This window comes from Ptiloglossa arizonensis, chromosome 11 (assembly GCF_051014685.1).
Source record: "Ptiloglossa arizonensis isolate GNS036 chromosome 11, iyPtiAriz1_principal, whole genome shotgun sequence".
NCBI lineage: Eukaryota > Metazoa > Arthropoda > Insecta > Hymenoptera > Colletidae > Ptiloglossa > Ptiloglossa arizonensis.
Genome location: NC_135058.1, coordinates 14,188,299 through 14,204,871, shown reverse-complemented (window position 1 = coordinate 14,204,871; position 16,573 = coordinate 14,188,299). Strand labels below are relative to the sequence as shown.

The window sequence follows — 16,573 nt, the reverse complement described above, 5'->3', positions numbered from 1 at the left end:
CGATATTTACCGCGAAACTTTCACGTCTTTCTAGCGGAAATTGATTTACTCTCGGGCGATTAACAGCGAAAAACTTGAAATATTATTCATAAACTTTGTCCTTCGCGGTATATCGAAAAAGTTTCGCATTCCGACGGAGGGAATGCACGTTTTGTATTAAGAATTTATATTAACTTTCAACTTCGTCAATTTCATACCACGAGCGAAATTATTTTATCAGGCTAGTATTTTTACGAAACGAGTAAAGTACACCGGTAGACTGTCTCGCGAGATAGATCGATCAACGAATTGTAAATGCAAATTGTAGATATCGAGTTTCGAGAGAAATTACGTCAAGATGTGTTTAAGGTTGTTTGAAAAAATTCAAAGCTGATAGGATAAAAATTGGAGGAAATTGCGAGGGAACGAAGTTTCGAACGAGACTTTTCGAGTAATTTACGTTAACCCGAAAGAAAGATAGTCTCAGAAATGAATGTTGTCGTTGTACGGTCGTTCGTCGCTTCGCAAACATTGGCAAAGTAAAGAGGACGAACAAACGGATTCGAAAGCTGGGGCAAATTGAGTTAACCGTTTCGTTATTGCAGAGAAAGAAACAAAATCCATCTTCGAAACGGCTCGCGATGAAATGTGCAGTTTATACAATCAGAAACGATCCGCGGGAAGCGAAGCTAGAAAAATACGTATTCGAAATCACCACTTTATTCCTAACTGATAAAGTGCAGCGATAGTATCAGGAATTGTTACAGTTTCGGAATATATACAACTTGGAATACGAAATACTTATCCGTGGGCTCCCTGCTCCCCTTACTTTCCGTCGATAGATTTTTATTTTCTTCGGTATGCGAAACACTCTTCGCGAGATAAATCCTTCTACGAAAACGAAGAATCCAAAGAAACGGAGGCTTTTCCGAGGGCTTTTGCCTCTGGAACTTGCGATTCCCAGTCGATCGTCGAGACACCGTAAGAAAAACACACGGAAACTATTTCGATCGAATACACGAAGTTTCGAGCACGTTACACGCTTTTGAAGTTCGCCAGTACACGTGCAACCAACGTAACATGCACACGATCTTTTACAAAAGAAATTGTTCCCTCGTCCAACTTTGACTAGGTAGCTATACTCCTTGGTAAAAGCACGTTTTCGCTCCTCCTCGCGTAATTATTCGATAACCTGAAACTCCATCTCCAAAAATCATTCCTGAAATTTGTCGAAAAACTCTCCTCGCGCAAACCCTTCCCTGTGCAAACCCTTCACCGCGAGGAACACTCAATGCCCTAAAACTGCACTTCCAAAAATCATCCCTAAAATCATTCCAAGTGCACACTCTTCCCCGTGCAAACATCCCATCGCGATGAACACTCGAATCCCTGAACCTGCATCTCCGAAAATCTTTTCCCGAAATTTTCGAAAAACTCTCCTCTCTTCGCTCCGTGCAACTCTCTGTGAGAAACACTCGATACCCTGAAGCTCTCTAAAAAATGATCCCTCGTCTCGAATCTACTCTCTCCGTTGAACTTGAATTAGGTGCGCAAACTTTCCACCACGAGAAACACTCGGTACCCTAAAATTGAGCTTTCGAAGATCATACCTGACGTCTCTCTTCTCCGGTCAAACAATCTTACCACGAGAAACACTCAATTCCCTAAAACTGTACCTTTAGAAGTCTTCTTCCGAAATTTTCTGAAATCCCTCTACAACTCTCCACTACGATAAACACTTTAGACCCTAAACCTGCAACTCTAAAATAAAATCCTTCGTTCCACACTTACTCTCTTCTTTCGACATAAGTTTTTCATTTATCTCCGTGTAACCACCATACCTGAAAACCGTTCCTGAAATCTTTCGAAAGAGGTTTCTTTCTCGGTCGTACTTTTCCCCAGTCGCGCACCCCCATCGCGCTAAACACCGAGCGTAACTCGATCGGCTTGTACCGTGTTCGTTACCGCGTAAACCCCGTGCGCGATGTTAGATCGAGTGAAGCTCTTACCGGACGTGTCGTCGTGGTAGCGGCGGTGGCACAGGGCTGTGAAAGTTCTCCATCATGGTGTAGGAGTCGTGGTCCGCTGACTTGTGCTCGAGGGCCTCGAGATGATCCAGCCTCAGGAGCTCCGGCTCGCGGGGCGAGTGGAGTTCACAGTGCGCCACGTGAAGCAACGGCCTCAGGGACGAACCGCCTTCGCATCGTTGCTGCCGCGAAGGCGGCCTCGCCACCTGACGATCTACACCATCCGACGCGTGCTGTTCGTCGCCCCAGACCTCGAACTCGCCCGCGGCCGAGTAGTCGCCGAAACCACCGTTACCCTTCACCGTTGCACACTTCTTCCTACGATCGTCGAGCAGCCCGGGCCACGCGGAGGTGCCCCGCTCCTCGCACTGTCTACCCTCCTTCCGTTTGTATTTCACCAGGTACTGCCTCTTGCTGGACAGCGACAGCGACAGGCTGCCTCGGTCGCTGGCGCGACGGGGCGTCAGATTTCCAGCGGTGATCGCACGGGCCGCATAGAAATCCTCCGCAGAGTTTGGCAGTATTACGCCCTTCAGGACGTCAGCATGTCAAGATCAGGATCCACTAGGTTGCGCGGGGCTCGGTTGGACACACCTGGTGTGTCCTCGCACGCCGAGACCGTTCGTTGCTCGTGATCGACGAGAGAGTCACGATCGAGATTACTTTCGCGATATCGGCATGTCAAGCTGGAACGAATCGAACTCGAAGGAAGTCTAATCTCAATGTCTCGAGAACAGATCGCTCGGAGACTCGGTGTTTCCGGGATGGTCTTCAACTTGGTGTCTCGAGGTTTACTTTTATCTTTCCGATACCGGTGTGGAAAGTGGACTCGAATTCGATCGAATTGTAACAGCTGCGGGTGGGTTCACCCGGTGTTTGAAACTTCTTCTCGCGTGTCGCTCTCGGGGCAGTTCGAGGTTAGCCGAGTGTCCAGGTGACGGGTGATGGGACGACTGGACGGTTCGCGAGTCTCTGTTTAGAGCGGCAGCGTGTCAAGTTCAGAGTGTCGTACTCGCGGTACTTGGGTGGAGGTTCGATGCCAGGTCGCGTTAGAGAGTAGGCTAGGTACGATCCTCGCGCACCGTTGATGCAAAGGCATTCCTCGCAAGCGAGGACCTCCGTGGAGCGTATCGCGCGTAGCCACTAGCCGCCGGCTACGAAAGGGGAAACTCGCGTACGCAAACTTTGTTATCGATCTGTCAACGCCAGCGAGAAAGTTCAACTCCCGGCCCGCGAGCGATGCTCTTCGGCGCGCGCGGGGCGATTCACCGTTTCGCGATCGGCCCTCTTCCCGGACCGTGGTTCCTCGCGGTATCCTCGGCCAGCCGAGCGGTGCGTCGATTCGTCCGCGAGATCGTTGATTTCTATCACGTATACGTATCCCTTTCACTGCACTCGCGCGAGAACACTTGGACGATTACTTTCGCACGGGTCACTGTTGTCGGCTCGAAACTCGTTCGTTCACCGAACTCGAAAATCGCCCGACAGGTTACGCGTCTCCTCCCCTGTGCTCGTTCGCACCGTTAACTGTCGTGCACAACTGGCCACGGACCGGCTACGATCGAGACGACTCCGTTTCTACGGCCGGTGACTAGCTGTTGGACGTCCGCACGGTGCGCAGACACTCGCCGTCAGTCGGCGGACGCGAAAACTAATTGGGTCAGGGGGCCGAGAACCGCACGCAAATCCGTGCTGGTGGAGGAGCGTCGAGCAGCGTGCCTCCGAAAATCCCAGGGGTGTAAGCGAAGAGACCGTGTCGCAGCCTGACAGTTTCGAACTGTGTCGAACTCGCAGCGAACGACGCGGATGCGAGGATCGGTACGCGTCCGAGTTCACCGAGCGGTTACGGTGGCCCTCGAACCACCGAGTGAAATTTCCGAACGATCGAAACTCGAACGGTGTCCACCTAGCCGCGATCGAGTTCTCCCGTGGGTGATCTTCGAGGGGATAACGGTTACCGCGAGGCTCGTCCTCGTTTGCGCGAGTATACCCCCGCTGGAGGGTTGACGTTCGCGGCGAACGGTACCGCTCGTGTTTCACGAACAAGGAGAGAGAGGTTACTGCACCACCGTTGCTACTCTCCCCTCTTTTCGCGCACGGCCAGTGAAACGATCTCGTAGTCTCGTCTCGACGCTCGAGTACGCTCGAGGGCAACGCACACAACCGCGCCAGCTGCGGATCAAAGACTGAAGGGCCACAGCGCCGCAACGCCCGGCACCGAGTGACACTGAACGTCCCCTCCACGGGGCCAAGTTCCGCGCGTGCGCACACGCCGGCTCAACCCTCCCCACCCCTGGAACCCCAGTCGCCGCGCGACGAACCCTTGGAATAGAACGCCGCTGCACGGGTGGTGCGTGCACTAACCCGACGCGGTGCCGACGACCGTCCTTTCTCCTTGCGATTCGACGCGATTCTCTCGCGATTCTCTCGCGAGCTACGCGATCTACGGGTTGTCGATACCGAGAATTTCCACGCTGGCAGCAACTATCGGGATCGCGAGACCTACGTATGCGAGTTTCTCGACGATTTTTACCCCCACTTGGTACCGATCGGAAACTTTCGACCAACAGAAACTAGCGATGCGCGGAGGTGGCTCGGTTTTTCATCGGAGGGCTAGAAGAGGTATCAACAAGTTAGGTAGAGGGGACACCGGTGTCGGTGATACGGTCTTTAGTCGTACGTGCGGTGATGTCGCGTACAGGCCAGTGAAAGTTTCATTTAAGGAACGGTACGATTTCGTACGCGCGTGTATTTAAATGTAAATTTTTCATATTTCTAACTTCTTCACCTAGCGTTTGGAATACACTACGATTTACACTAGTAAACTATCTTATTAAATCATATATTCTCCATTTTGGAAAACGAAATTACTTTACGAACAACTCAATATTTACTTTCCTATACGTTTCTTTTTTCTTCTTGTCCACGTAATTGTAACTATTTTTTGTCCTTTCTTCTTTTTACTACAGATGATACGCTCTTTCTAAAAGGCTCGAGGTCGAAATATTTCGATCATTGATACACATATGCAAACGCGTGCTAGTATCGAACTACGTCGTTCTTTGAATCGAATTAGCATCCCAGGATCCTACCCATCGTTCAAGTTTTTAAAGAGACACCATCTTCCGGTGTCAGGGAAGCGTTTAGCCAGGAACGAGTCGATTCGTTGGTGTAAACTCGATGTTTGAGTTCTGAATCGGTTCAAGGGGTTCCCGATACGCTTCGACATCAACCGATTAAATAGATAACGGTGCCAATAGAAGACGCGGTACTTTGCCCGGTGATTTCCGACATTGGCGCCAATGACAGGAAAAGTGAAAACTTTTCCAACGGAACGGGCTAGAAACATTAGCTAGTTGGAAAGTTTCACCTCTTCCGTTCCTTTTAGAACCGATTGGATATTTTTCACGAAGCTTATCGAACAAAGTTCTTCCGCTCGATTCGGTAACGCGAACACGCAGTGTGCGTAGCCCGAGTTTTCCTTCGATCGAATTTGCCATCGAGTTACTATTCCACGAATATTTTCTACGAATCACGCGATCCGATTCCGTGAGACAACGCGGGATTATTAATTAGGAAATCACGATCGTTACATATGCGGCTGCACCTCCCCTATCCACCGTCAGAAGGCTATACCAACCGATCCCTTTCCCGCAAGTTCTCGATCCACCACCGACTCCTATATGTACATTCCTCGTCTGACCACTGAATGTCCCGATCCCCGTATCAGTTTACTATAATTAGATCAAACCAGAACGAAAGAGTGACGGACCACCGGAACGATACATCAACGATGATCTCGTAGCGGCTTCGAGCGATCGATTGGTCACGAGTCGAGTGTAAACGCTTGGAAATAAATCTCCATCGAACGAAGTGGTACCTTCTTGCCAAAAGGACCATTGAATTATCAGTTTAGACGTTATAAATCTAAAAAAAAAAAATCGCGAAATCCTCTCGGCGCCATCACCGAGAAGACATCGTTGCCACGGGAGATAAAGGAAACGTTGAAAAGCAGCGAAGTTAATTTCGAGTGGTATGCTCGTTGAAACTTCATCGGAGTGGCTTAATCATTCACGCGTTCTCCGTTTCCCGCCGCGATACGAAGCCGTGGTCCTCGTTAAACGCGCGCAACGCTTTACGCGAACGAATTAATTCACTCGGCGGGTACAATCGCAGTGGCGGCGGCCGAGGAGGAGTTTTCGAAACGTTGTCCATAGACGTGGACACGTACTTACACACGGTGGATGCACGTGTAACGGCTACCACCGACCACCCCACGCTGCACCGACACACACCACTCCGTACTCGCAGCGTAACGCGAACGCACATGCGCTTTTGTCGCTCCGCGATGGATACGTGGAAACGCGAAGACGTGGCGGTGAATTGTAGACTACGCCGGGAAAATACCTTTGTATTTACGATTTAGGGTCAAAGATCGAGTCGACGAGATTCTCGAACCGCTTTGGCACCGCTTTGGCACCGCTTGGAAACGAGGCTACGGAATAGAGTACTTTCGGTTTCTGCCAGATTCACCGTTGCCGCGTTCACTAGGGAAATACTTAGGGATAGATTGTCGTACCGGGGAAAACGATAAGCCGCGAAAAGACCGAGAGACCTCGTGGATCGAAAAGTCGACGCTATTTTCCCAGTAGCGATGATTTCAAGCGTGAATTTTTTGGCCACGGTTCGACGATTCTCGGGGAATACTCGAAGGATGATTCGCGGAAAGGGTATCGGTTGATATTTTGATACATCGTTTGGGAAATTTTGCCAGCTCGAGGAGAGAGATGTCGCTATCGAATACACGGGAGAGCGAATCGAAAGTTTGGGGACGATTATTTGGGTAATTCGAAAATTAGGGTCGGTGATTTGAAATTTGGCGCGAATACAATTCGAGCGGTTTGAAAGTTCGAATCTGGAGCGTGGATTTTGAAAGTTTGCCGAGCCCGTGATTGACGAACTCGTGCAGAATTTGAAATTTTTGGCGGGAAGGAGATCGATCGTTTGGGAAATTCGTGAGTTCGATGTGTTCACGATTCGTGTAATTCGGTCGATTCGTGAATTTCCGAGGCGAAGATCGCTAACCGAAAGTGCGGGCCACTTATGAATTAAACGGATAATTTAGAATCCGAGATTTTCCGGTTAGGGGGGACGGAGGGACAATTTTCGTGGCTTATAAATTTAAACGAGAACCGCGCGAACCTAGAACTTTCCAGCTGCGAAACTAATTCCACCGAAGTGTAAATAATTCTCGGGAAGGTCCGGCCCTAACCTCGACGTTCCGAATCGTCGTGGAAACGGGCCGGTTGGGATCGATCGAAAGAAATCGGTCGTAGAGGATCGGAGGATTCTGGCCACCGTCGAGGAACGTGCTCTTCGAGTACGTTAATCGAAACGTTGTAATTGCTTCGAGCATTTAACGCGAGGAAACCAATTATTTTTACGGCCTCGAGTCGAGATTGTCGCAAACGAAAGTCAATCAGCTTGGAAAGTCGGGCTTTTGTTTGAACGAACGGCACGGTAAACGACGTTTTAACGGTATCGATTCGGGACTCGACGTTCACCGTGCGATAATTGTGACACGGTGTTCTTAACTAAACGGTACTCGCAATTAACGCACTTCAGGTATCGCGCGCCCGCCTTTCCGTTGTCGTTCGCGTTGGCCAGTGTTCCGAACGAGATATCGAACAAGATGGAACAATTAAAGGTTCAAAGGAGAACCGGAGACCCGGTGGAAGCGTTCGCGAGGAAACGACGAGCATTCTCGGCCCCTCTGGAAATCGGTTGCCTCGAACGATGACGAACGACCGTTGTTTACGCGCCGTCTGCACGCTTACATCGCATCCGCGTTTTCACTTGGCGCGGCTTGAATAGTTGAGAGTCTACGCAGTTCGCGGAGTCTGTAGACCGACTTCCAAGAATATCTTCGGACCTCGTAGACACGAGATTTATCTCGGCGTTCGCTCACTCTCGATGAATCGTCGCTGCGAGAGAAATTCAAGTTCAGAATAGAAAGATTAACACGGTCGTCGCACTGCCAACGCGTTCACTCCTAGTCCGAGGGCAGATCCAAGTTCACCGATTCGTAATTCAACTGTTAACATCGCGCAACCTTCGAAATTCAACGTTGAAAATTGTCTCTCCTTGGCGAGTTTCTAAATCATCGAGAACAATTTCCAATCACGAGGTTCGGGTATCGGTCAGGTAGACCATTCGTATCGGTGTACATCAGGGACAATTGAGAATAAAAAAGCGAGACGCGAGATCGTCTAGAGGAAAGTCTTCGCTGCGAGTAGACTAGAGGCAAGTTGAACCGTAAATCCAAGTTGACTGATACATAAACCGGTTGTTGACGCTACATTAAGCGAAATCACAACTCCGTTCCATTAGGAAACTTCCGAGGTTCATACTTTGAAGTCTGAAACCCCCACGGATTACGCATCGTCGCGTTGGCCCGGTGTGTGCGTCGCGATAAGTGGACCGTCCAAGTGGCGAGACAAAGGACCAAGATCATCGTCGAACGAATTGCATTCCGAATCGAACCGCGATTTCGAGTCCCCGACCGACCGTGAATCCCGTTCGGTCGATTCGTACGCCCCTTTTGTTACACGGTGCTGAAAACTAGCCGCGTCCCGGATACCTGTCGCGGGTACCGCCTTCGGGAAACTCGAGTAGATTTCCTGGCAACTGTACCGGCGCAACTTTAACGCCATTAATTAAATGTTGGCGCGCGCGGACTCGTAAAACTGGCGTTCGGAGGATTGCCGGACGTCAAAGAGCACCGTCGTTCGGTGGTCGTCGATTTAATCGCGTCGAAACCGTCCTCGACGACCGAGTACACCACGCTCGAACGCAGCCGCGGATTCTATCGAGGGCAACTTGAATTTATAATTAAATACTCGTACGTAATTTCTGTAGGTTGGGTTCAGCGCGACGCTCACCGATCCTCGATCGGTGGTAACCGACCCCCTACCTAGACCCGAGGCTCCCTTTTCCCTATCTAGGCATCTTTACAGACGCGACGAGGGTTATAGAGAGATACTATTGACTCTCGAAGCTATTCCGGCAAGAGCTGTACCCGCCGTTCGTGAGAGCGTTCTCCGGCAAGTTTAATTATCCCCTTCGGTACATCCTGCTGGTCGTTGATACTGACGAACAATCGTGCCCGCCTGAGCGCGCGTACACGCATCCAGCGAGCAGCCCTCGCACGCACATCGAGCCGCTCGATGAGAGACCAACGAACAACCGACGGACCGAGATCAACGGAGAACTTGTTTTATCCGAAATCTGCCACGACAGCCTACAACGTTTACCCTTTTAGCGACGCGACCCCCGCTGCCGACTCGCGTTCGCTCCCCATTCTTCGTCTCGGACACCGATTCGAACTCGACGACTCCCCGCGTTGATGCACCACCGTGTCTCTCGCGTACAGGGTGTTCCTTAACAGCTTCGTCCTACCGGGAGAATTGTACAGGCCTGGGAGAAGGATGTTGTTCTGTTGTTTTTGAGGATACGGAATATCGTTAAGCCTTGGAACATTTCTGATTCTAGTTTTTCGGAGTACGTTGTCAGATTGTGGAACTATAGATAGGTGGTATCTTGGACAGTGTGCAAGCTGGATAACACGTTAAAAGTGACTCGTCAATGGTGTATAGTTTGATACTTTAACATCCTGGATGTAGGTCTTCGGAGTTGTAGGATTGTGGAACTGTAGATAGGTGATATCTTGGAAAGTATGCAAGGTGGATAGAATATTAATGATGACTTGTCAGTGGGATATAGTTCGATGCTTTAAGATCTTGAGAATGGTGAGGGTTTATTATTAGAACTGAAAATATCGAAAAGGAAAGGTTCGGTACAATAATCTGTACAATTGCTTACGTTATCGCGATCGATACTCTTGTACTTGAGGCTTCCAGGAATAAGTTGTGTCATTTTGGAAAAGAGTTCGAACCTTTTGCTGATACTGTAACAATCTCCATTAGGAAGTACGACGTACCGATAACGATTGTCATGTACCAATACTTCTGTCGCTAATGAACTCGTCTAATCTGTGCGCGACTTCTCGTTTGCAAACACTGCGTCACTCATTCCCGTAACCACTGTGTCATCCGTGGCCTACGAACCCTCCGTCATTTTAATCTCCGTATCCTCCACGAAACTTCCTAAACATTGCCCTATTGTATCGCCCTCCCTTCTACTTACAAAATTCTTAAGACCCATTATATACATTTCCAAAGAACAAAGTACCAGCACACTTCCAGTGTCAGAGGCACGAACATTGGTCCCTAATGTAGGTGTCAACCACAGAACGCAAATCAGTATTCATTCGTTGTACGATAAGTAAATCTATCAGAAATGGAGAGAAACTCGAGCTACGTACCTTTCAGAGCCTCGATGATTAACGTTCAGAGACTTCTAGGATGTTGAAAGAAAATAGTTTCGATGAACTTCAAGACTACCTGGTGTGAAACTCGGCCTAACTAGCTCGTCTAGTTCTTCTGTGACAGGGTGTGCATTCGATCACCGGACATACAGGTAGATACGTGGAGGTGGGCCATAGTCAAATATTGCTCACTTGGCACCATCTATCCCCGTATTACGGTATTCGCGAAGGTTGAGTCACTATCCCAATCAGCAGTCTGGGTCTACAGTACCAGCTCGACGAAACATCGCTATACTTATCCAAAAGGATTTGTCTCGTACCAGGAATTCTCAGGCACATGAAAATCTCCGTATCGACATCGCCGTAACGCGAAAGCCGAAAGTTCGAAAGACCAATACCCCGTACGCATCGAGCCAATAATTCAACGCACTCCTGCAAACCACTCTCCCCCTTTCCGACTCCCGGGAAACCACCCTCCCGGCGTTGCTCCCCATCCGCGAGCCACCATCCCGTATACGCGTGCACGCAAGTACGCGAAGCACTCTTCAGCCATGACCCGAGAGCGTCCCTTGGTGAGGGGTGGGGGGTTGCAGAAGAGCGTAGGTGGGGCGGAAGGAAAATTCGCGACAGGGCCTTTGATGTCGCTTAAACAGAAAACGTCGGCCCCTGCTGTTCCAGCACGGCTTAGATTCTTCCTTCCTTCCTTCCTTCCTCCTTCCTTCCTCCTTTCTTTCAGCCAGCTAGCTTCTTACGGTCGTCTGCCTTCACGGCACGTCGGACGTCTTTGAATCTCTCTCTTTCCTCCCTCGTTCTACCGCCGCACTGTTATCGCCGCGCATCTCCTTAGTCCTTTAGTCCTGGCCGCTTTGAGACGCGCCACGACTACCAGGCGACCCCGCGACGATGAAGATATCGTCCCCCATCGTTGCCCTCTCCCACCCGGCTCTGCCATAAGCACTCATTTGTTCCCCTTATCTGCTCGATAGGCACTTCTCCGCCTTCTGGGACGAGCCCGCTCGCCTGCTCGCGAGCGGGCTCCTTCCTGCTTTCTTGTTTGCGGACCGACCAGACCCGGAATTTGCATCGTCGCGTTGGTACGCGCGCGCGCGCACGCCCGTGCTCGCGTGTTCGTGCGCGCGGAGTGGGGGAACACAGAAACGAGCGGCAGCGAAGCGGGCCAGTTTTATCGAGCTCGAGCTTCTTTGAGCGAAATAGATCGAGGAACGATAGCCGTTCGGAGACGATAAGCGGCCCGGCAGGCGCTTTGATGATGACGCGTTTCTTGCGTTCGCTGCAGACGGCCACCACCACCGCCACCGCCGCCACCACCGCCGCCGCCGACTCCACGCTGCGGGCATTGTGCGAAATTTCTCGTCGTTTTATGAGAAACGACCCGACCGCCCGTGGCGTTTGTGATTTTAACCCACCCCCCACCACCCTAACCCACCCCCGTCCGGCTGAGCGCGAGTTAACTCACCCTTTGTGAGCGAACGTTTGCCGAGCGAAATTTGTACAGTTGTCGGAACACCGTATTCCTGCGAGCGAGCGAGCTCTCCCGATGGCTTCGTTTTGAATTTTCTAACTTCCCGAAGTTGATTAGTTGCCCGCTGGAACATTTCCACTCGTCGTTCCTCGCGCGGGAATGCGTTACGCGGTACCGCGACGGGGCACGCTGACACTTCCGGGAGGACGAGAAGATCATTTTTTCTAAACGTTTCACGACGATCGTCGTCTCCTTTTCGAGAATTCGTTTCATCTTGGGTAGCGACGCGACCACCCCGATGTTATTGTTACTTCGAGCAACGGAATATATTCGTGAAAATACTATCGTTCGAATGGCCAGGTTCTCCCGATGAAAACGAGTCCAAACACGGCCACGTTCCGATTGTTTTCGACCAAACGCGATCGAAAGTTTTCCAAAAACGTATCACTATACCCAATCCATGTATAGTAACGTAATTCTAGAAATAATCGGAACGTGGTCGAGTTTGGATTCATTTTCATCGGGAAGATCTCGCCAATTCGATAGTTTCGTTCTCGAGATACGTCGAACAGTTTCGAAATTTTTGTTTGAAAAACTTTTGGCAACTTCTGATCACGTATGGTCAAAAATAGTCCGAACAGCACCGCGTTTGGACTCGTTTTCATCGGTCGAACCTCGTCGATCCATCGACATCGCTCTCGCGAACGTGTAATATCAACATTTGAAGCTTCATTAATGGATGATTCATCCCCTTGCGTAATGAGGATCGTCATTGACTGTCGTCCATCAAATGCAGGTATATTGAGATTTGCTCGATGTTACTCGCGCACACACTCGCTGTATTTCATGGTCGAATGGTATTCCAACTATACCGTATCGAGTAAATTGACTTGTTATTCGTTGCTGTTTACGTGCTTCGAGAATCAACGAGAGACACGTTTATAATCGACGCGAAGGAGGTCGTTTTCTGGAAAAGGTTTCTCTCCGTACACATTTCCCGGTTGTACGGAGACGAGTGCATCGTATTCGGTTTCTTAGAAGCGGAAGTTACACTATACTTGTCCACGGGAATCGATACGCGCGTTACCACCGCGTCTGTGATCGTTGATTCCTGGATTTGGGTAAACTGATCCTTGGATGTATGCACGACGTCGTCCTGTAATACCGCGGCATTGGATGAATTGTAACCGTTCAATTACCCTATGATGAATTACGACTCGGAAGATCGATGCCTGCTGGTTTACACGACCGGGATGCAACGTTAGCCGATGTTGCGTTAACGTTTGGTTCGTTACGGTGTCTTGGTTCGCGTTCCAGAGAACGTGAAAAGAATATTCGTCGAAACGCGAACGAATATTCGCGCTCGATTGGGTGAGAATTTGTTTAAAATGTCTATCGTGAAATTCAATTCGATTTCGCGATTCAATTTTGGTATTTTCCGGAGGTATTTATACTCGATAAGAGGTTAGCTATAAAGGAACCATATAAACGAATCGTTTTCTCGTGTATTAGTTTAATCGTTTCATTAGATTACACTCCTCGTTTTTAATAACGATAGAAATACCGAAAAATCCGACTCACAAATACGTATGTAAATTTCGGCTCCCGTAATTTCTCATTCCCTCGTTTCGACAAGTTCGCATAATGTTCCATAGCCGCGTGCTCGGCGAAATTTGCATCCCTTATGTAACGCTCGAGACGCTTTTAATTCTTAATAAGTGAACACGGTGGAGTGAAAAGGTAGAAGAAAGCATTTGCATCCTTTATGCGGCAGCCTCGTTTTCTTTAACTATTACAACGTGAAAATAGCGGGATTAAATCAGGAGGAAAGTACTGTTAATGTTACAGGGGACGGAACACATCGGGTTTTATTCTTCCGGTGGGGTCATTGAATTTGTTGTAACTTTTACAAACGTGTTACGAAAAGAGAATACGATTTCGTTAAAGAAACTTCAAGGTTACCTCGAGTGTTCGAAATTTCTGTCACTTCGATCTATTTCTTCAGATATCTTTAATAACTTTCTTCCAATTACCTGGAAATTACCTTTTCTCAAACTTACTTTTCTCAAATTTGCCTATTTATACTTCCATACTCGGATTGTCCAAACACCCTGTACATTGCGAGACGAGAACCATGTGTACAAAAATTTTTAGAAAACGCTGCACTTGCGACTGCTTCGAGAAGTGGCCCGATGCACTTGCACGTAGACCGTACTGTACCACAGAGACGCGTTCTTTGAAAAAAAGAAAATTGAATAAACAGTTCCACGGTGGAGCTTTTCGTTTCGTTGATTCGAAAAACTTTCGAAACACTGTACAAACGGTCGAGTGGTGGTCGCTCGATCGGGGAGCAACGCGCAACGACCACCACGCGAGAACAATCAAAACGTGGAGCCCAACGATTTCCCGCGTGGACCCGGCTCGCGCCTTTTAAATCCTCCCCCGCGCCTCTTAATTCAATTTGAAACTAATTTCCTTAAACCGTTCTGTATGCATGGATATTGTCCAGCTTCCAATCTTCCTCTAAGTTTTTTAATTCAATTTCAAACTAATTTCCTTAAAGGCCCCCCGCCCGACCCCACGCGGAGTGATCCAGCCGCGCGGTTGCACGCGAGCCGGGGGCTCGCTTAGTGGCGTCATTAGCGTTGCATAAAAGGAACGCGGACAAGTGGAAAGTGAAGTTATTTTTATCGACACTCACGAGCGAACGTCGAAGTGTTACCAGCTCGCGACGACCACTGACGTAAATTGAAAATAACGGCGAAGATTCGTGGAGTCCTCTCCGTCGGAACAACGTTTCAATTCGATCGCGAGACGTGCTCGCGGAGAACGTCGGGACGTTTATTTCTTCGTTTCTTCGTAGCTGCGACGATAACGCGATCGAAGGATCTGTGTCACTGGTCGGTCTCGTGCGAATCGAAACGTAAAGTATAGCGCACGTCTCATCGGTACCATTTCACTTAAGGTGGGGAACTCGAGTAAAACTCGAGTAATTTTCGGTAATTGTTTCCGAACGTGAAACCTCGGTAAAACTTTCCCCCAATTTCCATGTATGTATTCTTTAACTTTCTACGATATAGATTCATTTCCTCCTGTTGTTAATTTTCTTCGAGAGAAATTCTAGAACCGCTTATTGTCGTTGATTCTATATTTTCGAACAAGATTTCTTAAAAAAGAAATGTAGAAATGTGTTTTCTAACGTTTTCACGTTAGAAAAAATTGTCGAAAATTACTTCTACTTTAACCTTTCGTTCGAGTCTTTCTCCTTAAGGCCTTTTTCGAACATTGTTTCGATGATTTTCTGCACAGCCACTGTCTCACTGGATACGCAGTGTTCCCGTTTTATATCGGTCCATATTTCATAAACTTTTCAGTTTCTGATAAATATTGTTCATCGGGAAGTAAAAACTGCAACAACCTCGTTAACAGGTACGAGTTGAGGGAGAACGTTGATAAATTTCCAAAGCGAAGGGGAAAGGTTCGGTCTTCCACCACGAGGTAAAAATAATGTCAACGTTGGACTCGCTTGGGGACGCTAATCGCGAAAGTAATCGCGTGCACGATCCTCTCGAGATTATTGGGTAAAGCTTTGAAATAGGAGAGTTGACTATAACCAACAACCGGTGAACGCTCATAAGAGGCTATTGATTTCGCACGAGTTTCGAGTGATGGTAGTTTACAGCACTTTGCACGCTGAATCGTATTGCGAATTCATGGAGACGTGTGTACTTGAGCGGTCTTTAACCCTTTTGAAACAACCGTCGACTGCCGCCGGTGATATAGCCGATGATTTGGTCGGGCGTGTACGAATAGAACGAACGTTGATGGGGCAAAATTATTCTAGTATCGCGGAATACTGCAAGTGGTTTAAGGTACGGAATTAGGAAACAGAACTCCTGTATGTACGATCCCTTTGCAGTGTGCCGACCCGTCCGGTTAAATATTGTATTTGCATTCCGGTTCAACTTAGCCCACCGAAATTCGAAATCATCCGAATCCTGTAACGTGAATTACGAATCGTGCACCGAAACGCGACGCGTGAAACCTTGAACCGCTTTGTCGCTTCTAGTTTCGAATTCGAAAACACCCAAGAACCGGGACAGCAGTTGCAGGAGGCCATTCTATTTGTGTTCGATATAAAATTTATATGAGTCGTAGCTCGATTGTATCCGCGGTTGAATTAGTCACGAAAGATAATTTATTTCGCAGAAACGATACTAAATATGCGTAAATTAACGCAGTAGTGCGTTACACAATGTTCGAAAATCGGTTCGAAACGAACCTTCGAAAGTAAACGTTACATAAACCTACCAAGATGGAACCTTACCTACACATCTGATAAAATGCTTCGAAGGTGTAACAAATCGTCAAAGGATCGTGCACGATGAAAAATTGAATACAATCGAATAAAAATTCACCGTATGGTAATTAAAAGCATTCCTGGAAAACCTTTTCAAAAATGGCCCGCTTGGCGCAAGTGGAAGCGCGCCAGATAGCCCGCGGACAATGCGTTGAACAACGAACAGTAGTCGAAGGAACGCAAACAGCAACGGGGAGGCTTCGCGGTCGGGAGACTACGCATCTTATTTATATTTAATAAACGTTCCGTTTGAATGACGCTTACGGGACACCGCGATTTCCCTTTCTGCGTCGACGAACGCGTTCGCTGGTCACGCGCAACCTGCGCGCGCACGATGC

General features: G+C 48.7%; 1 protein-coding gene across 9 annotated transcripts in view; it reads right to left on the bottom strand.

Annotated features, from left to right (window-relative positions):
• Positions 1-16,573, bottom strand: part of Ten-a (Teneurin-a transmembrane protein) — a 990,045-nt gene that overhangs the window by 160,039 nt on the left and 813,433 nt on the right. The window contains exon 1 of one of the 9 annotated variants that reach the window (XM_076323566.1): positions 1,989-4,176. The exons of the other annotated variants lie outside the window; for them this stretch is intronic. Coding sequence (XP_076179681.1) covers positions 1,989-2,044 — 56 coding nt within the window. The 5' untranslated portion in view covers positions 2,045-4,176. Of the gene's footprint in view, positions 1-1,988; positions 4,177-16,573 lie in introns of those variants that run through there. 9 annotated transcript variants of the gene reach the window in all.